General features: G+C 40.0%; 3 protein-coding genes across 3 annotated transcripts in view; 2 read left to right on the top strand and 1 right to left on the bottom strand.

Annotated features, from left to right (window-relative positions):
• LOC6546114 (ecdysone-induced protein 75B, isoforms C/D) overlaps window positions 1–16508 on the bottom strand; it is a 98388-nt gene extending 81880 nt beyond the window's left edge. Inside the window, exon 1 of the mRNA XM_026977761.1 lies at window positions 14424–16508. Within this exon, the coding sequence (XP_026833562.1) occupies window positions 14424–15813 (1390 nt within the window). The 5' untranslated portion in view covers window positions 15814–16508. The remainder of the gene's footprint in view (window positions 1–14423) is intronic.
• On the top strand, window positions 6041–7361 carry LOC6546110. Its single transcript, XM_001972836.3, has 5 exons — window positions 6041–6338; window positions 6408–6489; window positions 6588–6772; window positions 6828–6964; window positions 7205–7361. Exons 1-3 carry the CDS (start codon window positions 6069–6071, stop codon window positions 6644–6646), a joined length of 411 nt encoding a protein of 136 aa, XP_001972872.1. The 5' UTR covers window positions 6041–6068; the 3' UTR covers window positions 6647–6772; window positions 6828–6964; window positions 7205–7361.
• On the top strand, window positions 8100–9475 carry LOC26526025. The gene is made up of 6 exons (XM_015158722.2): window positions 8100–8390; window positions 8449–8530; window positions 8666–8875; window positions 8959–9103; window positions 9164–9272; window positions 9333–9475. The coding sequence occupies exons 1-3, from the start codon at window positions 8124–8126 to the stop codon at window positions 8722–8724; spliced, it is 408 nt and encodes a 135-aa protein (XP_015014208.1). The 5' UTR covers window positions 8100–8123; the 3' UTR covers window positions 8725–8875; window positions 8959–9103; window positions 9164–9272; window positions 9333–9475.
• Window positions 16509–22618: the final 6110 nt, after the last annotated feature.

Raw genomic sequence — 22618 nt, 5'->3', positions numbered from 1 at the left:
CTGCGCCAAAGTACCTCAATTATATTAGAATACTTAGTGCGGAAACTGGCGGTCACCTAACCGACATCGAATCGTTCGATATGCCCCGTGCCCAGACACAAAATTATTTATTTTCAATGTCGCAGAGCAGACGAGTGGGGAAGTCTATGTATACATATGCGATAGAGTAATGCGGCTGATGTCAATGCAAACCCATAAGCTACGTCAGAGCACAATTGATGATTGAGTGAGTGAGTTTGCGGTGGCAACTCTGGCAGCACAGTGGGCAAAATGCCAAGGAAATTACTCAAGGCACGGAAGTGAGCCAAGGCTTCCCATCGAGTATTTCCCCCAGGCCAAATTTCGCCATAATAAATACGACGATAGAAGGGGAAATTATGAAACAGCCGAATATAGATTCAAACAAACTGAGACGGATTGAATGTCAAAAGCCGGGGAGAATTGCGTTAGTATGCTAAAGTAAATCCTGAGGATGCACGGAGGAAAAATCAATGTTTTTCACCAGCGAGTGCTGGTAATTGAAGGAAAATGGCAATTATAAGTTGACATTGACTTTGCTTATCACACAAAAAACACGCACCCAATGGGCGAAAAAGAGGCTAGTGGTATGCAAGCAGTGGAAGCCTGTCGCTTTTGTCCTTATCCTTGTCCTTGTGCGTTCATTATACAATCCGAAGAGCAGACCGTTGTTGTTGCCGTTTTTGTGGCTGTCAACGCATGCACATTTCATTGCCATCTTGCAGTCTGCACACTCACACTTAACTGTGACGGAAAACACTACCACACACTCACACACACCCACACGCCACCCCCACGCCCCACAACACGGCCTTGACCACGAACAAGGACTTGTCAATTTCAGCAGCCGCAAGCGCGGTATACACGGGAATATAGGAAAAACACACGCCTCACAACATGGAATACAACTTTTTCAACAACAACAACATTTATCAGCTAATAAACAATATTATTAATATAATATCATTTTATATTGTAAATATAACACATTGCTCTCTACGCAGTCCTTTCCAAACTCTTCCAAAATTGAGTTCTGAAAAATAGCACTTGGGAGAAGCAAAGTTTTTGTTTGTTATCACAGCTTACGAATAGTCAAATTTGATTTGGAAAACTCATCGATTAGTTATCAATTATGTTGCTTAAGAAAGTAGGCGTCCTAGTTGAACTCTTGAGCCGAAATGCGAAATGATGCAAATAACAATATCAACCAATGCTTGTATCAAATTATTGTATGGAGGAATGTAATAATAGATCCTTTTGAAAACCAACGAAACAAAGCACACATAAGTAAAAAAGTAATCCATTATTCTATGAAAATCGAGTTGTAAACAAATCAGTCTAGTTTATTTTCATTTTACGTATGTTCCCTTCTCACATGTGGTTCAATGACACCTGTGTGGTTCCGCACGAAAACGATCCGATATTGCTTATAAGAAATATCCAATCCGACTTTTGCGTGACACACTAACCCATATATGTGGCGAAAGTCTGGGGAGCTGTGATATTTATGATATCGCGGCAGGGGGAGAAATGTCAAGTGCTTTGGCCCTGACCTGACCTCTGCCACAACGTCGGTGGCCCACGCCATAACCCCTAAAGCCCAGCCCCTAACTATTCAGAATCGAGAGCCCGGCAAAGCAACGCAACAATGTATAGTAGAAAGCCATCAAAAATGCCAGCCCCCATTCACCTGGGGGATGCGGTGGGATGGGCAAGTTTTAAGTTCCCTCTCTGCCGGCTAGCCCCCTATTCGTCCTCTCTTTCTCCGCTGCACTTGCTCTCTCTTTCGCTCTCGGAAGTAGTTCGGAAAATTTCATTGCCATCACGTTCAATGTCAGGTTCATGCGCATCGCCTCCAAATGCAAGGCAAAGGTTATGCAGCAGCACTTGCAGTCCAGCGAAGGGCGCACGAGGGTGGGGGCGTGGAATTGGGGTGGCAAAGGGTGTCAAATGGGGGGTGGTGATGGCCACTGGGTGGTGCCCCGTTCGGCTGTTGTAAGGTCACTGTCAAGTGGCACTGGCAATGGCAATGGCATGTCCAAGGATGAGCCATTTAAGTAGCGACGTGTGCGGACTTTCGGTATTTGTTTGGGTTAATAAGGTTCTAGATGCCCGGATATCAACGGGTTGCGGCAGGGGTCTGCATTGAAAAACAATCGATTTGAACTGGTGACTGGGCTTAGAACTTGGCTTTTATATTTTTCAATGCCATTAACTCTTACGAGCATGCCTTGCTAACAAAATTGAATGAACGCGTATCATTTTTGGTTAGATCTAATGCTGTTAAAGTTACCATAGCTGCTATACAAATTAGGGCTTGATTGAATAATAAGAACTAATTGGTTTTGAAATAAAAATTAAACAAAAATATTAAGGAGCATTTTCGTATTGAGACCGGCTTTTTCATAACTAAAGGACCCTGTACCCGGCATATAATTTAGTTCAATAAATCATATGTTGTTTTTAACCCAGTTATACCCTCTAGAGTGAGCTTCACCGATAATGCCAGAGTCAAGAGCTAGCCAAAGACCCGAAGAACGACAGCAAATCGTGTTATTGACCTAAGTCAAGGGCACTGCACTTGAGCTATATCTGCCAGGCCAGAGCGGGATGGCAATAGCATATTGAAGGGAATGCAGATTGCAGATTCGAGTACAGCCGCGATTCGAATCGCAGCTAGTTGTTGCCAGTTTTGGGGCAATGGAAGCGATCGGAGGGGCTAAAAGGAATCTGAGAACGTTTTTAGGCGCGCATATAAACAAAAAGCAGATCACAAGAGGGAAAATGTATAAATAGCGCCCCCAAGTCCCAAGCGTGACGCTGAATAGCCCCCTCTTTCCCTTTTCCTTCGGGCCAACCCTCTCCTTTGGTATTTTATTTTTAAATTCTTGCAGTCGGTGATGTTGTTTGTGTTCTTGTTGTTGTTGTGGTTGTTTGGGTGAAGTCAAGTCGTTGACAATATCAAGGCCAGCCCACCTACCAAACCAAAGTTCCTTTGCACAGTAAGAAAAGGAGTTAGTATAATTGTCCACGGTAAGAAAGGGCAACGAAAATGTACGGGGTTATCCATTACCAAACATGTTGCAGTAAACTTCTAGGTCTTTAACTTTTTGACTACTAAAACAGGATTTTAGTTTGCCTATAAATAGCACAAGTTAGTTTAGATCAAAGGAAGTCTTGTACGACCGGCTGAGCAATATTTAATTAGATTAATTTTAGTTTTCCAATAGGGCAAGTTTCTCTGTGCACTTCCTCTTTCCCTTTCCTGACTCATGTGCCGACTCTTTCTACACCGCGTATGCCTGTCCCTTTCCCTCTGGATTGCGTTCTTCGCGATCCACAAGAAGCCAACGACTTTTGCTTGTAGGTCAATGGCACTTGCCTGAGAAACTTCTTCATGGGCTCCCTCTGCAACCAGTTTTATATCTTGCCGATCCTGCTAATAACCAGACGAATCCGTCGCTGTTCCCCTCTCTTTTATTCTGTTGCCGTCCTTCTCTGTCTGCCCTACATTGGACCTTTGGTTTGGTCTGCTTGATTTAATGCTGGTACTGTGGCCCCATCTCCACCTCGATTTTGATCTTTCCAGGCTCATTTCTTCTTGCTCGGACTATTCTGCATGCCTTTGTTGTTACCAAAGTTCAAGGTCTTCGATTTATCGTTTCTGGCTCAGTTCTTGTTCTCGAGATACTTTTTCTTGAAACAGTGGTTATTCGATGGCGAAGGTGCAGGATATGAGTTGTTTATTACATTTTTTTACAATCCCCAAACCAGATTTCATGAAAAATGAGCGACACCAAGTAATATAAGTGCACTATTTATAAATATAAAATTCTTCAAATAAAAATAAATTCCTAAAAATTATAGTTTAAAATGTACAGATTTAGTTCCGATATTTTATATGCGGCCCTTTCTCAGTCGAGTTTCCCTCTCTCTTTCGCCAGCTTAGCTATCTCCCTCATTCCCTTCCTGTTGTTCTGCTTTACTGGCCAGCTTAATTATTTAACTTGATTCGAGTTTTTTATGTATGCAATACTCTGCTGCCTGCGCCTTTTTTCGCCTCTTTTTTTGCACTTTTGATTTTTCTTGTTCACTCTGCGTTTTGCACTTTTGTGGTGCATTTAAATTGACTTTGAGCTTCACTTATTTCATGTAATTAAGACGTTTCCGGTTCATGACCTAAATGTGCAATTCAGGGCAACTGCTTGGATGCTCCAGGGATTTGGGGGTTTTAATGGCCTGGTGTTGATATTTGCATAAATATTGCAAATGGCTAGTCATTCTGTATGGAAATGTCCAGCGGGAAACTTAAAGTTGGCATTACTAATTGCACTCTTTGTTTACTCAAGGTTTCAGATAATGTTGTTTTATTACCGGACGATAAGAGCCTTCTTTCAATAGAAAGAGTTATGTTTTGAGCTATGGTAATGATTCACTCTAAAAGAGATTTCTGAGAAGCCTTAACCAAAACGACCCCAAATTCTACGCTGCCTTGAAAGACCGCTCCGATTAACGTCTGAGAAACCTTCATCTAACCACGCAAAGATGATTCAGGCCATATTCAGTTATAAGAAATTAAAAGCTTTTCGCCAACTGATCAACTGACTCAGACTGCGAAATATTCACCTTTCGTTGTGGGCACGTGACAATGCAATAATATGGAGGGGCCATTAGTTGAACGGTAAAAGTGAAATCATTACTAACAAGGTTGAACAGGTTGTAAAAATACCTGAAATAGAACTACTCTAAGTTAACTCTATAGCACTGAAAAGATACCACGTTGTCCAAATAATGATACAATAGCCAAAACTCAATCGAATCGAGGGTGTTAAGTTCACTACGACTACTACCTCAGAGTAGATACAAAGTTAGAAAATATATTTTTGAATAAACTTCTCCAAAATATATATTGTTGAATTTCAATCCATGTGTCGAATATGCGCGAGCATACCAACATTGAGCTGGGCGAAGTTCTATTCCATATGGTGCATACTTATAGGTACCTTGGGTATCGGATACTCGATGTATTTTATAATTGATATAGACGAGTATATAAAAATGGTATTGCACTTAACTACCTACATTTATACTTCAAATAGTTTAACACATGAGGGAGTGTCAATGTATGCCTGGTTTAATATATCTTTTATTATGCTCTTTTCCATTATGTATATTTTGGCTGGGATATTTATGCTGCTGGGCATAAGAACGGTAAAATAAGTTCCAAAGCTTGTGCTATCCTTTAACTTGACCTTAATGTAGAACTCCAAGGCGGTGTTTCAATTTGGAAAAGTTTTAAGCTACTTCTTTGCCCTATACACCTGGATGTTTGTGCTAACAACAGGTGAGTTAGCTTTTCCTATGAACACACTTTAAAAAATTCAGTATTTTATTCAGTTTTCGAGACGCGTTATGAGAAAACTGACTGAAAACATATCCCCATCTATTATTTCTTCAAGATTCCCCCATAAACGTATATTTAAATCGTAGTTAATTATCATTTTCTGTATTTAGTTGTACATTGCATCTGCGCAATAAAATTATGCCGATTTATAAGACAAACCTGGCCCTAAAATGTTTTTGATTTTTCCTACTGTTTGGATGCCATTTTTGAGCTGTGCAATTTGAAGTTTAAGGATGTTTACTGCGACGAAAACAAGCAATGAAATATAAACTGTAGAGTTTGTTTTAAGTAATGTAAACTGTAACTGTATGAGTGGAAATAAAATAAAATAGGCATTTTAATAAGTTCACAAAATCTGTTTTCATAACTTGTATCAGTATTTACCTTATTTTGATTGTATATACAACAATTCAGCCACAAAACTGACCAACAAAACATACATTGTATATTAGCTACTTAAGGGATCAAGTGAACTTCTTTTTATTTGATTTAATTCAGAGATTGAATTTTTTTTCAGATCAGAGTAGTCATTGAAAGTTAGTTCAATACATTTCATTGTTCAATACAAGTCGGTCGGTCAAAATTCTTATTCACAAACCAAAATTGTACAGTATTTTTTTCCGAAAAATTTGAAAATATATTAAGAATGTGTTGCAAGTCGTGTGAGGAACAACCAGCTGCATGCTGCTCGATTTTCTATGCATTTTTCTGCTTGGGAGCAGGTTTATTTGCGTTTAGCTTTTCGCTGCACAATGTAATCATATTGGAACAATCTATTACACTTATGGATTGGTTTATGCATTTACATGATACTGATTTGACGGAACAGCATCTTATGTTGATATACACTATGGATGTCATTTTTGCCTTTACGTATGTCGTCGCAGGAGCTTTGCTAGCGTTTGGAATCAGAAGGGTAAGCTCGGGTCAAGCTAATTCACATTAGAATCATTTAGGTAATATAACATTTTTATTTTTCTATCAGAAAACAAAGGGGTTGATTAAAGCTGGCAAAATCATAAGCTATTTCTTTCCAATATATAACATTATTTACGTATTTCCGTTAGGTAAGTGTAAAAGTGGTATATTAAAAACACGTTACTTGATTTGATTCAAAAATCGGCATGTTGTCAAAAATTGTATTCCCATTTTTTTTTTAATATAGTTGTACATATTGGCTCTGTAATAAAATTATGCAGATACTTAAAGGAAAACTTTGATTAGAGTAATTGGATATTCGCAAAGCTAATGGATTGGACGCCATCAAAATTGTATGTTACAACAAAGAAGAAAATATATGTATTTATTATATATATCATTGTGGACTAGTTTAAGCTTTTCCAACAGAATGTAAGTGCATAATTATATAACTATTCTATTTGTTCACTTTGCTCTCCCCTTTTAGTTATACGTAGGAACATTATGAAGCAAGAAAAAATATAAAATTTCGCAGTCTCAACCGATGATCAAAATTGACTTTGCGCAATAAATATAATTGAGTATTCGACAAGATATATCACATTAACCTTTTGTTAACGGCATGTAAGTGCTTCATTTTTTGTTCCCCACTTATACCCGTTACGAGTGTGTATAACCAAAGACGCTAGAATAATAGTTATTCTAACATTTTGACGCTGCAAACTATATATATTCTTGATAAGGATAATATAATCAATGCAAGCACGTGCTGAAATGAAAAAAGCCAGTAACGGGTAGCCAGTAGTCGATGCATTCGACTACAGTTCTTCTTGTGCTAATTTCTCTTTTGTTTTCTTGATTCAGTTTTACTTTGTAAAAATATTCAGCAATATAAGGAAAACGTGAAAATTCGAATCGTATGGACTGAAATTTGCAATGCAATTCCAAATTTGTATTCAACAATCATTAGCAAACAAATTTAAATTTTTGTGAAATTGTATATCAAGATGAATGGAAATTGTATTAAAATAAATATTTTCAGAAAACTTTTCGGCGTTATTACTTCAAGCATTATCACGATTTCAAGTCCAGTTTCCGGTTTCGGAGAAATAATAAATGAATAAGACAGTACTTTTTCAAAAGGGTGGGCGTGGCCGTTTTGGCTGGTTTATGGGCATTAGAGGGGGCAGCATCAGGAAATGTTGGAAATGCTTCTTAGTTCCTGATATCAAGGAGTTTATACGGACGTTCATAGTTTACGAGTAACGGGTATAACAAATATATCAAAAAGAATTGAATAAATATGGACAAACTAATACTTTTAATATTTAGTATAAAATCTGTCCCTGAGGGTCTGAAATTAAATATATTTGCTGAAGCGAATGAAGTGATAGTGGGTTTATTTGAAGAACCTTTGGGAAGTACTTTGCGTAATAAAGGAGGGATAAATGAAAATGTTATTTACCAATCGACAAGTACATAAGTAAATGGGCAAATATTAAACTTGGCTAAATAAAATTATGCTGCAAAGGCTTTCTTGACAATATCACCAAATTAGTGGGATAGTCTTAAATTAAAATAAGAAATGTATTTAGTATGATCGGCTGTTAAGCAAAGTAGGCTTCCAAAATTTTATTATTCAGAGATCGCAGTTGCCTTCGAACATTATTTCATTACAGTTTTTGTACTAACACAAGTCGGTCCCGCAAAATTTGTTTCCAAAAAAAAATTCTCAGTATTATTTGTCCGAATATTTAAATATATTTTAAAAAATTGTATTGTAATGTGTAAATCTTGTGAGGAACAACCAGCTCGATGCTGCTCAATTTTCTACGCAGCTTTCTGCATTGCATGCGGTCTCTTCATGCTCATGGTTTCGGTTCACAATGTAATACTTTTGAAGAGCTCCATTACAATTCTGGATTTTTATTTGCATATGCATGGTGCTGATATGTCCCCCAAAACTTTCACCATCGTTTACTCGATGGATTTGCTTTTCGCCCTTTCGTATTTCATCGCTGGAGCTTTGCTAGCTTTTGGCATCAAACTGGTAAGCAAAACTGCGAATTCGCATTAGAGGCATGTAATACTTGATTGTTTTATTGCAGAACTCAAAGGGGATTTTCCAGGCTGGAAAGGTCTTGAGCTATTTCTTTCCAATATTTAACGTCCTTTATGTATTTCCATTAAGTAAGTGCAACATTGAGAGTTGTTATTTAAACTACATTACTTGATTTGGTGAAAATATCAGCTTCTACCATATAACCATCTTATATTGAAACTCATATATTCTTCTTTTTGACCTACTACTCTTTCTCCACTTAGTTGTACATATTGCCGCCTCAGTAAAATTATGCAGATATACAAATGATAACTTCAGTTAAATTATTTGCATTTATTCATACGAAATGGAGCGGACAGCATTAAAATTGACTGTGCAGGAGAAGAAAATACTTATAAAATAAATGTATAAATATACATTACTAAATTTTGGAATAGGTTCAAGCTATTGTTATCGAATTAAGTAAACAGCATGTGAGTACGCACTATTTGCTTAAATTTTCCTTATAACCGTAGGTATCTTCTTATTTGTATATTAACATTTTTCCCCTATTTAGTTGTAAATGGTAAAATTATTCAGTAAGAAACAGCTGATCTTTGACTATAGTCTAATGAAATGAAAATGGTTCGAAATCCACTGTGTACAATAAGGCAAATATTTATTTTTATTGAATGTTGAAGGAGTGAAGCCAATTGTTGTTTGTAAGCTAAGCTTGTATTAAACATTTAATATTTTAATTTAAATTTTGTTTTTTTGTTTAGATATACGTGGTAAAATTATGATGCAAATATGGAGGAAACGTGTCAATAAAACTTACTATAGATTTTTATTGGGGAAAATATTTTGCTTGCGATCATTTGTTTGCACCATGTAAGTGAACGTTGCAGACCAAACTACTAAATTCATTTAATTTCTGTTTTACCGATTCAGTTGTACTTTGTAAAACTAGTCTGCAGTATATGGAAAACGTTAAAAATTCGCAGTGACAACGGATCGCATGGAATAAAATTTGCAATGCAATTCAAAATTGATCAGCATTACACTACTGCAAACAAATTTAAAACACTTGTCCAACATGGATGTATTTTTGAAATTAAATACCAAGTGAAATATAAATTATCTTAATATAAATAAAAGGGTTCCCTAGCCGTGTTATGGAACGCAAACGAAACGAAACGAAACTTCACAACACTGTTAGTCAATAAAAAATGTTTTAACAGCATTTTACTCCAATCGGACCATGCAATGCCAGTTGGCAATCGTGGAAACTCAGCGCTGTGAGGACATACCGCTTGGGTGTGGGATTACCGACCAGACCTTGCAACTTGGCCTAGTGCGATACCGTTATGCAGCCTCAGATTCAATGCGAATGCAGCGGTGTGGGCAAGGGCGCGCGAGGGAGACGGCGATAGCTCGATCGCAGGCGGCGCTCAAGTACGTCACTCATACGCCCCGTTGCAACTGTAATCAAATTCACTTTTCGCTAATTGTTGCCGCCGTCTCGCTCGCTCGCTCGCTCACTCACTCACTTGCTCGCTCGTTCAGGAAATGTTTTAGATTTACGTTACGCCTGCACTTGTCAAGCCCCCCCTCCCCCCTCTGGACGCCTAGAACCCCACAAACCAACCCACATATACATACATACATATTTGTTTGTATAATTATTGTGTTCTCGCTTTCAGTGTGTCACATTTGTTGTTTTGCTTGGCTCTTGTTTCTATTGCTATTGCTTTTTGCCTTTTGTTTTTCCCTTCCGCTTCTCAATGACCTTGTGCTTTTTTCTAACATTTTTATTACGCTCGCCCACTTGTAATTCGCATTTTTATACAATTGCACATTATATATTATATTTGCTTTATTTGCATGTGGATTTCGTTAATGCTGTTTTGTTTCGATTTTTTGTTGCTATTAGAACAGGTTTTGTTGTGCTTCGTGAGGCATTTTTATCCGCCAGATACTTTTGTTTAACTGTTTTTTTCGTCGTAGCCCGTTTATCTGTGTTTGGTTAAGTAACTGAGAAATTGCTATAAGCAGAGACTGGACTTGGCGTGACTTTGTGTCAATGTTTTGTTGATTTACAATTGAATTACAGTTGAACTAAGCATAGTCCAGTTAGTACAACAGTTATAAATCAATCGGCTCTCGAATAATTATGCGAAAATCATTGATCGTAATTCAGGGCCATTGGAAAGGAATTTCATTCGGAACAGGGGAATGGGATTATTAACCAATAATAAGTACTTTACTACTGATCAGTTTCATAAATAATTGGGGAGAAGTATAGAAAATAATTTTAATTGTACTGCCTAATATAATATTATAATTATCTGATGGCATAATACCGTGATCAACGCGCATTTTCCATTACTTTGTGGTTGTAATTGATCATTACACTTACTTCCAATCAATGTTCACTTCAGTCAGAAAGGAAATTGGTAACAAGAACGTGGATTTATTATTAGTTTGTATAACCTCAAGGTCGAAAACCCTCAACTGATCATTCGCAATTTCTCCCGATTCTCTCCGGCGATCATAGATCGGTTCCTATAGGCCATAATCTATTTATTTATTAATGGCACATGGTTCAAGCAAACCTTAACAAATTACGCGTTTGCCTTTTATTCTATTAAATAATATAAGTGCTGATTCCGAGCAAAAATCAACATTTAGTTTGGCTCTATATTGTATGGGTGTTATGCAAGGTAGAGCGCAATTTCACTGGCAAGGTCGTCGGATGACTGAGAGACTTGCCCAGGCAAACCGGAAAAATAAGTCAAAAACACTGCTAATGACTCAATTGAAAGTTGGCCAGAACCCAAATGGGCAAATGCGTTTGCTCTTCAGTATGATGTAGGCCAAACACTTTGACTGCTAATCAAATCGTGGCTGCTAATATTTATTTATAAACTAATTCAGTGTGTTTAATGAAACAAATTGAGCGAAGACAGGATACCAGATCGATAAAAAAACTTGCTTTATTTTCGCTGAGCAGGAAAATATAAAATAATTTTCAAACAACTCATTAGCCGAGCAAAAGCAGTTATTCAAAGGTTAGTATAGAACTTGTTGTCAGTAGGTGGTTTACCGCAATGTTTGAACTGGCACTTTGGATAACTGTTTGCATAACGCCATATACTAGTTCATAAAACCGTTTACACAACAGTTGGCTAACTCCAGCGCTTGCAAGTTAGTTGCCTTTGGCAAGTGAAGCTTTTTTAATTGATCTGTTCGGGTTGCAAATGTAAATAAATATACAATTCCTATTCGCCCTTAATCGCGTTGTATAATGCGTTTTGTAATCTTTGCTTCATTAAAAACGATCGGTAATCCCTCGACCTGGGAAATTAGAATTATTTGTGGAGCGTTTAATACGAAAATGGTTGTGCAACACAACAAAACAGCTTTAGTGGCAGAATAGAAATCGAAATAAGAAAAACGTTTCTTAATTATTTAAAAAACATTTAAGTATACTATTATACTGCCATATTTTATAAAAACGTCTTAAATCGTATATACACTATTTTCCTCTCTTAGAGTTTCGCTTTCCCATGAGTGTTTATGTGCGGCAATTGCGCCTGTCACTTGCGCAAAATGATAACAATGGAATAAAAATACATTCCATGAGGGCTATGGACGTTTTTGAGTGTTCTACACACACAGATACACACACACACACACACACACAAGGACCGCGGTGTTGACCCATTGCTGATATGTGGATGCGTGGAGCTTAAGGTCTCGGATTGGTTGTGGCATTGACATTGAAAATCGTAGTGCCCTACAATCGAGCATATGCGACAGGGCCAGCAAGTGGGGAAAACTAATTAATGAAAAAGTGGTAAATCGGGAACTCTGCAATCATTTTCGAAAACCGATGGCTCGTCATGGAAAAAGGCAAACAAATCTATCAAGTCGGCCCGGTTGGCCTTGACTTTTATTTGCTCAGCTCGCCGACTCGTTTATTTATTAGCCAAGCAACAAAAGGAGAACGGCAAGAACAACAAGCCGTAGTCCAAGACTCTTCATATAAGCACACACGCTCGTACATATATATATTGTATAACTAAGCGTATCTTGGGACATGTGCAAAAAAAAAAACACAAAACCCCAATCACAGCTCAGCCAAATGAAATCATTGGAATACCAAGAGCTCTCAGCCCAAAATCATTCTCAACTGTCACTTTCATTCGTGTATTTTTCGCATTCGAGGAACAGGTTAACCGCTTAGCTGGAAATTCCGATTCAAACATATGATTTAACCTGACTAAAAAAGCACTGGTCACATAATCGCACTGCGCCTCATCGTTTATGTGGAAAAATAAACAAAGAATTGATTAATTAAAGCTTTAGGGGAAGCGAAGCCAAACAAAACTGAGAGTGAATAACTTATGAAACAAACGCAACCGCACTCTCATTAATATCAAAAACGAATACTGCTTCAAGGAAATGGCGACAAGCTGGGGAAGTGAAAAAACAAAAATTCTAATTCACTATAATTAGGTGACAATCACAGATATTAATTTAAAGTTGAATTTGCATACAAATGCCAATCAAACCTCGCAGTAAATAGTAAATAGAATGCTGAAGTACGAATAAAGCGAAGATCAATGTTTAATTTCGATGGAAAAACAACGTTTGGACATCAGCTAAATTTAGCATATCAAATTTTAATACAGGTTAAATAAGCGTTAGCTTATATTTTAAGCAATTAATTGTGAATATCTTGTCTAGACTTCAAAAACCTGAAAAACCGAAGCGGTTAAGTGAAATCCGCATTGCAAATTGCTAAGTTGCCAAGTAATTCATAAAAAGCAACCGAAATCAAACAATGCACATTTTGCATATACACGCAATTCCATTTATACGCAATTTCACCCATATATAGTGCCAATTCAGATTCGGATACAGATACAGATACAGATTCAGATACGATACCAACAAAAGTCAGACATCGCGTCAGAGGAAAGCAGAGAAGCAGACAGAGCGGCAAGTTTATTCCAGTTGAAGTTCAAGGTGAGAGAGCGAGAGAAGCAATTGCTGAATACACACAAAAATGAACACAGATATGTACAGGAATATATAGCATATATCTCGCAACCTTGGCAATGCTGAAAAGTGTGTCGTGAATGGCAGGGGGCGGGGTGTGTGATTATTGACCAACCTCCGAAAACAATTTCAATTTAAATTGATAATTAAATTGAAATAAAAATAAAAATTCAGATTTGAGGCGCAGCACTGGATTGGCTTGGACGCAGTCTACATGTGTATATGTGCAAATACACGAGTATATCATTCCGAAAAAGCAATCCTCAATTATGAGGTAATCCAGTATCTCACTACTAAAATGAATTCTTCAGTAATCACTTTTGACCCAATACCATACTGCATTCCACTTTTAAAACGTGCTTCATTGTTCTATTATAGATGGCTTTGCTTGTAGAAAGTAAAATTACTCATATTTGTTTTGACCTTTTGATGGTATCAGCACTACCGTTAGTACCATTTACTGGCTAAGTATGTATGAGTAAGAGTGTCATGTGCAATACCTAACTGCACAAATAAGGCCATATTAACCGCTGACTCACAAGCGATCACATTTTAATTTCCTAGATGCCCAGCTGGTCTGTCCCACTTTTACACTGAGCTACGGATTTCGCAGATATAAATTAGGTTGTAACTAAATTACCTTTAGCTGCTATGTAGTGTTTGATACTGAATATTTAAAAATATTTAATATAATAAATATTTATAAAATAATATTTAATAAAGGCTATATAAATACAAACTAGTGTATTAGTTTCCTATCTAACTTGCTCATTTCTATTGCAATCTTCTATTGTTTCTAACATAACAGTTGTGCAGTCCAGTGTGCTGTATTTGTGTATTTTCGCACTGTAGGAACCTGCCGCCCGTTTATCCGACCATAAAGCGATCGACAAATCGACAAGTGCCGTCAGGGTCGACGGGTGGCTGGCTTAACAGTTCGAGTGGCTTGTCTGGGGGCGGAGACTTACGACTTACCTAGATCAGGAATCGAGCTGGACGGCTCCTCGCCGTTGCTGCTGCTGCTGGTGGTGTTGTTGCTCGAGCTGGAGGCGTGTTTGACCTTGGGCGGAGGCGGCGGCGGGGGTGGCCGCATCACCGAGTTGCCCAGGCTCGACTGCTGCTGCTGCTGCTGTTGCTGCTGCTGCTGTTGGTGCATGTTGCTGCTGCTGTTGCCGCTGCTGCTGCTGCTGCTGGATACCACGGGCGTGCGAAAGATGTGCGAAGAAGAAGAGCCGCCCGATCCAATGGCCGATGAGCTGCTGCTAGAACTAACGCTGGCGATCACATGCTGCTGATGCGTCTGATGCTGCTGATGCTGCTGATGCGACTGATGCTGCTGATGCGACTGTTGCTGAAAGTGATTGGAGGCGATCACGTTAACGTGCCGCGTGCTGGTGCTGACCACAAACTTCCGAGCCGCTGCCGTTGGTGGTGCCACACCAGTGGAGATGTATTGCTGCTGCTGCTGCTGGGGTGGCGGTGGTGGTGGTGGCGGCGGTGGCGGCGGCGGCGGCGGTGCCAGTGGTGGCGTCTGCCGTTGCTGATATTGCTGATCCATATAGGCGGCAGCTCCACCGCGCCTGCCAATCACCGGGGACACGGGCGCCGATCTGGAGTGGTGGTGCAGTGGCGGTGGCGACACCGAATGCCGACGGGCGGCCACCACCACAGTGGCTTCATCGTACAGCCGGCCATCGCGGATGACGCGGACATGCTGCTGCTGCTGCTGCTGCTGCTGCTGCTGCTGCTGTTGGTGGTGCAGCGGTGGCGGCGATTGTTGGCGCTGTGGCTGCTGCTGCTGGTAGTGGTGCAGGGCGGAGGGACTGGCGGAATGGCGGCGCGACAGGTGCTGATTGGAGGGCAGGGTGCGGGTGATGATGATCTGGGGAGTGCCCGAGGTTGTGGTCAGTAGGGCCGTGGTCTCGGGTGGAGCGGACCGCGATGCGCCACCGCCCTGCTGCTGGCTGTATACGTGCTTCATGCCACCGCCCGTGGAACTGGTGGCCCGCTGTTGCACGTACTCAACGCGAGGGGTCAGGATGACCTTCTGGGTGCCACCGGGCGTGGTCAGACCTGTGGGCTGGCGTGGTGGCACGGTCTGCACCTGCACGTGGGTGTATCGCTGGGGGGTCAAGCTGTTGCTGTTGCTGTTGCAATTACTGCTGCTCGGCTCCCGCTCCATATCGCGCTGCCGCTCGTTCTCCTCCAGATGCAGCATCTCAAAGTCAATGGGTTCGGTCTTGATCAGTTTCGAGGCGGATCCGGATCCGGACACGGAACTGGGACCACTTCCTGATGAGCCGCCGGTTGATGTTGCAGCCGCTGCTGCCTGGACCGCCTCCATGCACTTGAGTTTCTTCAACATGGTATATCAAAGTAGGGATAATCGCTCAAAAATATCAATCTGTCTTAGATATATATTCTAAATATGTTGTATGGAAAGTTGCGTTTTGTTTTCTGTTTTTAGTTGGATTTGATCCAGAATCACTTTTGCCTCACTTCTGCTGCCTTTTATCCTTTCCGCTGCCTAGCTCTTATTTTAAAATCAGTCTCTTCTTCTTAACGCTTGTTTTGTTGCTGTTTTGTGGTAATTTGTATTTTGTATCTTGTATCTTGTAATTTGTTCGCTTCTGCTTTTGGATTATCAAAAATTTGTTTTGTCAGCCTTCAAAGTTGCATGAAAAAGTTGTCCTCTTCTTCTGTATTCTATTGTAATCTAGAGAATTTGTTGTTGTCCTTAGTCCTTACGTTTAGCTTAGCGTTGTTCCTATACCTGCCCACAGTTGCTTGATCATTACCATATGTCTAAATATATACTTGTATCTGTTTATCTGTTGTATTCTGGTTGAGGCTTCTTCTGTTGACGATGAGATGAGTTCGACTGAGTTGCGTTAAGTTGAGTTAAGTTTAATGATCTCGTGCTGAGATTTCTGAGGCTGATTCCGAGTCTGAGTTCGTTTTAGTTGCTAATAATACTTGATGGCTTATTGTTTGCTGATTTATGCTTCGCCTGATCCACAGCAGCGTCTGAGTATGTTTGTAGGTATTTCTTTGAAGTAGCTGAAAGGGATTAAACCTCTTATAATTACATCGAAAAGCGCATATTTATATAGTTCGTTGAAAATGTGATTGATTTCCAAATAAAAGGGATAATAAGGGATAATTTCATTGTTCAAGATACTTTTTACACTTACTTTTTTGCAAATTGAATTGAAGAATATCGCTCGATTGTTTGCTGAATTGATTGATGTATTGATTGATTAAAATCGTATCGTGTATAAGAATATATATTTAATGATCGTATTAAGGTGTGTATAAGGTTTAATATTAAATTTGTTTGTTTATAAATGGATTTTAGTGTAATATATTCACTGCCTTATTTTATATAATTTTATATTTTAAACAACACGATTCACAAGATTTATTATTATGATTAGTATTAGTAATTTTATTCCAAAAATATATGTGTTTATTTGTATAGATATTTCTTAAGATTTTGCACATGAAACACAACGCTTTTTTTGCCTTTTTGTTATAAACTTTTAAACCTGAGCATTTACTTCATTCACTTTGTTTTCAATTATATTTGCGTGTTTATACTTTCATATAGTAGTTGGCTTTTTTAAACACCTCTAGAAAAATATACGTTAGTTATTTTTTTATTTTTGCTTGTTGTGTGCTTAGGAGCGTTGTGTGAGTATGTTTAACTGCTTTAAGCTCATTCATTGGGAATTTTCACTTTGATTACAATTTGATTTGCTTTGTTTTTCTTAATTTGTGGTTTTGGGCCCTTACACTTGTCTCTGTGGGCTTTTGACCTTAGTGCCAGGCAATCGCTGGGTGACTTTGTTTATTAGGAACAACTTATTGAAGCACATTGCGAAAAGTTGACGAATAATGAGATTTCGTCGGAATCGCACAGCTGTTTTAGCTGTTTTAGCCAGGTCTCCGATTTTCTGGCATTAATGCTAGCAAACTTCCTCTCCCCTTTTTCGCATATCGTATGGCCAACAGCTGAGGGTCGAATTCGAGTGGGTGGTCGGTAGCAACAGCTGGGCGCACGGGAAGGTCGTTTTCAGGGCGGAGGGGCGGCACTAGCAGCAGATATTATTGCAGGACTACGGTTCAAGAACAAGGACGATGACGAGGTCGCGGCCGAAGGGGGAGCAGCCGGAGCAGAACAGGACGGGACAGGACCCAAGCAGCTGTTCGGCCTGCACAAGGACAAGGACGCTCACGAGGCGATACGGATACGGATACGATACGGGCACGATACACGGACACGGACACGGTTACGGCCACGGCCACGGCCACGGCTACGGCTACGGCTCAATGTGGCAAACACTTGGCGCCCTTGACAATGGGCTCTCGCTTATATAAGGGACCTTGGCGAGCTCCCATAATTATTGCACATTTCCCCGATTTATTGACACCATCTGTGTATTTATTATAATATTTTTCAATATATTCCTTTGGAAATTTGTTGCCAAACTTCTTCACTCTCTGCTCGGCCAGTGGGGCTTTGTTTATCTGCTAGAATCGCGGCAGGTTGGAATATATTCGCAACCGTTGCGTTGGCCGTACTTTCTCTGACTGAAACAGCAAAAGCTCGGAAAGACAGAACAGAACCAGAAAAGAGCGACAAAAAAGCGTGTCCGTTCTCGCGCAAAAAGCTGCACAATGAAAGTGAAAACCGTATGAAAAATGAGAGAATCGGGCTGCAAAGATGGGCAGAATTCGAAAGCGAGAGGCTCAGAGAGACAGAGAAAGAGAGAGAGAGAGAGAGAGCGACTGCGTACGAGGAAGCTGGGGCGAAGAATACGAAAAGCAAAACATAAATAAACAAAAATAAATGCGAATGAGCCAGCCAAAAGAGAAGAACGCACACTGATTTTACTAAACCTTTTTTTTTTCGTTGGGGGGTTAACAATATTTGGACTGGGGCAGTTTCGAGGGGGAGTTTTTGGAGTTTTTTGTGGCTAAGGGTTGAATATTCAGGGGTTGCTCGCCACCCGTTTGGGGTTTCACTTAACGGGACTCAACTTCCGCGTTTCAGTGCGTATGAGTAATATGCGTGCGGAGAGAATTTCATGGGTCTGGGCTACACTGGGCTATTTTCTCTGGGTTAGGGCAGGGTTACGCATTGAGGTAGGTTCGGGGTCTGCTCGTATTCGATGAATGGGGAGCTGTGTTGGGGCTTGGGCTTTTATTTATTGTCGGGAGTTTGCCAGAGAGTACAATTGACAATTGACTATTTGTATGTTGAAGATAAAACTAATTAATCGTTTAATGAAACCATCCCTTGAATTATTGCTAACATCGCTTACTTTCACCTGTCTACAACGCGAAATCAGAGCAATCATCTGACATTGTCGAAATAAGTGCATATTTTTCGAAGCGCCATGAGATGATGCCTCATGCCCCACCATTCCCTGTCTATTCGATGGCGGCCACACAGCGGAAGCTTCCGCAAACGTCAGTGGGGGGACCTCCACAAAAATGAACGGAGACACAAACGCTAGGCGCCAAATAAACCGCTATTTACAAACGAGCAAAGGCGATGACATTCGGCGTGCGAGTGTGTGCACTCGCGTGTGCATGGCAACATTCAATAGCAGCCTAATCAACAAACAAAATGCAACCTCACGCGCTGCAACCATTTGGAATTCGACAGAGTGAAAATGTATTTTAATAAAAGGTATTTAAAATTCAGCGATTGAGTGCCGATTTGAATTATTTTTAAAATATTAGTTGGGGGATTTTACTATAGAATATTTGTTACTTTATATGATGTTCTTTGCCAAAATTGTATGCCATACATTTATCTTATTAGATTTAATTATATCGTGGGAATTGAGACAGATATTTTACTTATCCCAAATAAGCAATAATACTAATAAAAATATGTTTGTAATCTCAGTCAATTAATAGGTGAAATTCTACGTTTCTTTACTGTTCTATTATATTTAAAGGATTAAAACGTTACACATTTTCTTCAAGTGCAAGCCCGCACACAGCCAGCAAACAGAAACACACACCAGAGCACGAGGCGGTAATGTATTGACCTTAACACTGAACGACATCGCACACACTTGCATTGCGAAATAAGAACTTGAAGTGGAATAAATCGAGCAAGAGCAAGAGAGCAGTGCAAATAAAAAGAGAGCGCCGAGAGAAATAGAGCACGAGCGTGTGTGTGTTCAAGTTCACCCACACCAAGGCGAGGCTAACAGAGCGTCTACAGTTGAGCAAGCAGCGCGCTGTAATCGTGCAGCAGATCCCCTGTTAGCTGCCTCCACTGTTTTCTTGGGGTCTCTGCATTTCTGCGGAGTTGCCGGGGGGCGTTGGGTGGTGGGGCTGCGCTCTGTTTGCAGGGGGTGTGGCTCGCCTCTAATGAGGGTTGCAACTCCAGACGGAGTTTCATCCGAGTGGAATGAGTCAGACTGCGGTGGACTGGGTCCAAAAAAGGAGCTTATTCAGCAGGAGGGATAAGTGCTATCGAGTTCGATTTTTTTCAAATGGTCAATAGACTAAAGCATCTAATTGAGTGCTTATTTACGCCTGAAATCCGAGAGTGAAAGGTCAAGCGGCCTCTATACATGGTTTTATGCAAATTAAAACGATCACCTTTCTCTCTCTTACTTTTTTCGATGTTAGTTTGGTGCTGTTAAGCTGGACAAACTGCAAATAAATCCATTTTATGCAATAAATGCAATAAATCCTTTTATAGAACTATTTTAATTAACTCTTTAACTCTTTGGCTGTCGATTGTATACAATTTTAAACACCGCATCTTTTTTTTCAGCACACATTATCGATTGTTATATTTTTAGTCATTTGCTTCGAGCACTATTTTAAGTCCATTTCCATGCAAATTGTTCGCACTTGATATTTGGTTATTCGAGCATTTTTATGCGTTCATGAGTCACCTAATGCTGATATATGCTTAATATCGTTCCGTTATGCGCAGTAACATAAAGTTTGTTGAATGGTGCATGAGTTTCCACATAAGTTTGCTTGTTTTTGTTTTTTATTTATTTTATAAATCCTATTTACAAAGATTTCCGTTACTTGAATTATTTTCAATGACTTCGGATGTGGCCTTGCACACAAAAATATGTTACACCAAAATATGTTTTTATAGGTAATTTTGTGTTTTATATGGTCACAAGTTTCAATTTTAAATTTCAATTGAAGAACTATAATTTAACCAATTAATTGCACTATTCTGATTGTGCTTGAAAGGACTATCCTTGAGATTCCCTTGTTATTTGTGATATTAATTCTCCATTAAATTGACATACAAAGCTCACACAACACTGCCTTAATCCAATTCACGTACAAAGAGTCCACTTATTCGGACGCATCACGCAGACACATTTTGCATCCGCATCCAGAGGATATTGCTATTTGTCCCGATCGAATTCTGGTACTAACAAACGAAAGTTAACCGCCGATTGGTAAGACCTTTGCGCAGAAGAGGAAAAGCGCGACAGAGGACGAAACGCGACGGTGACGGTGCGTTCCACATGACGTATTCAAAATGACTGAGACCAGACCGAGACTGGACTGCAAATTTTCGCAAAAGTGAAAAATTCTACTTTCAATATGAAAACGAACTGCGCTGTCGCCGTCGACGCCGACTGCGCTGCCCGGGCGGGAGTTGTGCAGCGGCAGCGCACTGTGGGTGTGGGTAAGGTAGGTCGTGGTATGGGAATGCACAGTGGCTACAGAGAGAGAGAAAAGGGAGAGCACCATCACTGAGAGTGATAGGGAGAAAGAGCAGAGCGGAAGGCCGACAGAGCCACAGCCAGAACCTGCAGCGAATGCAGAGAACAAAGCGGAGCAGAGAAGTCAATGTACAAAGCAGATTGGGGGTGCAATGGACGCCGAACATGGAACTCAGGCGCGGACATGCACGTCGCCACAGTGGGTGCCCGCTAGGTGGGAATCAAAAATGTGCCAATTTTTAATTTTTTCATTTTTTAAAAATCGAAAATTTAAGCAACAATATGCGTAACAATTTCAAATATGTCACAATTTTAATTATGAATTTTATAATTTTCTATGCAAACGCGAAAGCCTGAGATCCCTATGACCATAACTGGGATATCGTTGTAGGATTTATCCGAAAATTAATAACATTTTGGGAAAGAGCATTCTTCTTTCAAAGATTTCAAAGAAATTGTTAGATCCATATTATATGTATAATGCAAATATTAGAAAGCTGTGCTCAGAAGGTATGCGGCTCATACCATAAGAAATACAAATATTAGTTACCTTCAACATAGGAAAATATAAATACCAATACTGAGCAAATCTCAAGCATTCGTGATCTCAACAGTGCAACATTTCAAGATGCCCTGTACCGGTCCTTCGAAGCTTATAGCCATGTTTCTGACGCGAACTGTATACGAGTATATCGTTGTTCCCGGCTGGAGTGGCTTGCCCCTTTTGCGTGCTTCTTTTGGGGTTGCAAAGTTTTGGCATTCCGGGAGTTGTCGTAGCACAGAAATTAAAAATAATTGCAAAAAGTCGGCGAGTGGGTGGATTTCTCCGGTTTTCTGATCCTGCTTCTCGGTCCCTGCCTGTCTGTCTGTCTGGAGTTGCAACCCCTCGGGCAACGAAATGAAAGCAAACTTTAGACTCTTGGACTTGGGGTGTGGAAAGCGAGTGGGAATCAAAGGACCGTGAGGCGGAAAATGGCGAGAAAGGAGTACGAGGACAGGCGGTTTCCTAGACACTCGATGGGCTACTTCTTGTTTGGTAAGGTCGGTCCCAGGCAGAGATACTTCCTCCATTTGCTTCGATTTTAGCCAGTTTTGGGGGTTGCACTCTAATGGAGCTGGCTTCCATTGTCTTTCACGCTGCGAGGTAGGTTTTAAGCAGCAGCAAGTAACCTTGATTTTCTTGTTTGCCATTGTTGTTGACGAGATGGGATTAACTTTGTGGAACTTATCTGTTTCGGACAGCATTTCAAGAAAACTTCTCCGTCATAGACTATTATACTACTAGTATAGTTTTCTATTGAAACTCAATACTTAACAAGTAATAATTACCTCCCTAATTCCCCTGCAGACCCTCGCAAGTTAGGATTCCATCTTCTGGGGCATTTTGGAACCGAATCTGTCCCCTGGAGGACCTCCAAATGCAACGAGGGCGTTGCATTG

Source organism: Drosophila erecta, unplaced genomic scaffold (assembly GCF_003286155.1).
Source record: "Drosophila erecta strain 14021-0224.00,06,07 unplaced genomic scaffold, DereRS2 tig00000021-arrow-pilon, whole genome shotgun sequence".
In the NCBI taxonomy this organism is placed as follows: domain Eukaryota; kingdom Metazoa; phylum Arthropoda; class Insecta; order Diptera; family Drosophilidae; genus Drosophila; species Drosophila erecta.
The sequence above is the reverse complement of the archived record's forward strand: the minus strand, read 5'-3'. Positions and strand labels throughout refer to the sequence as shown.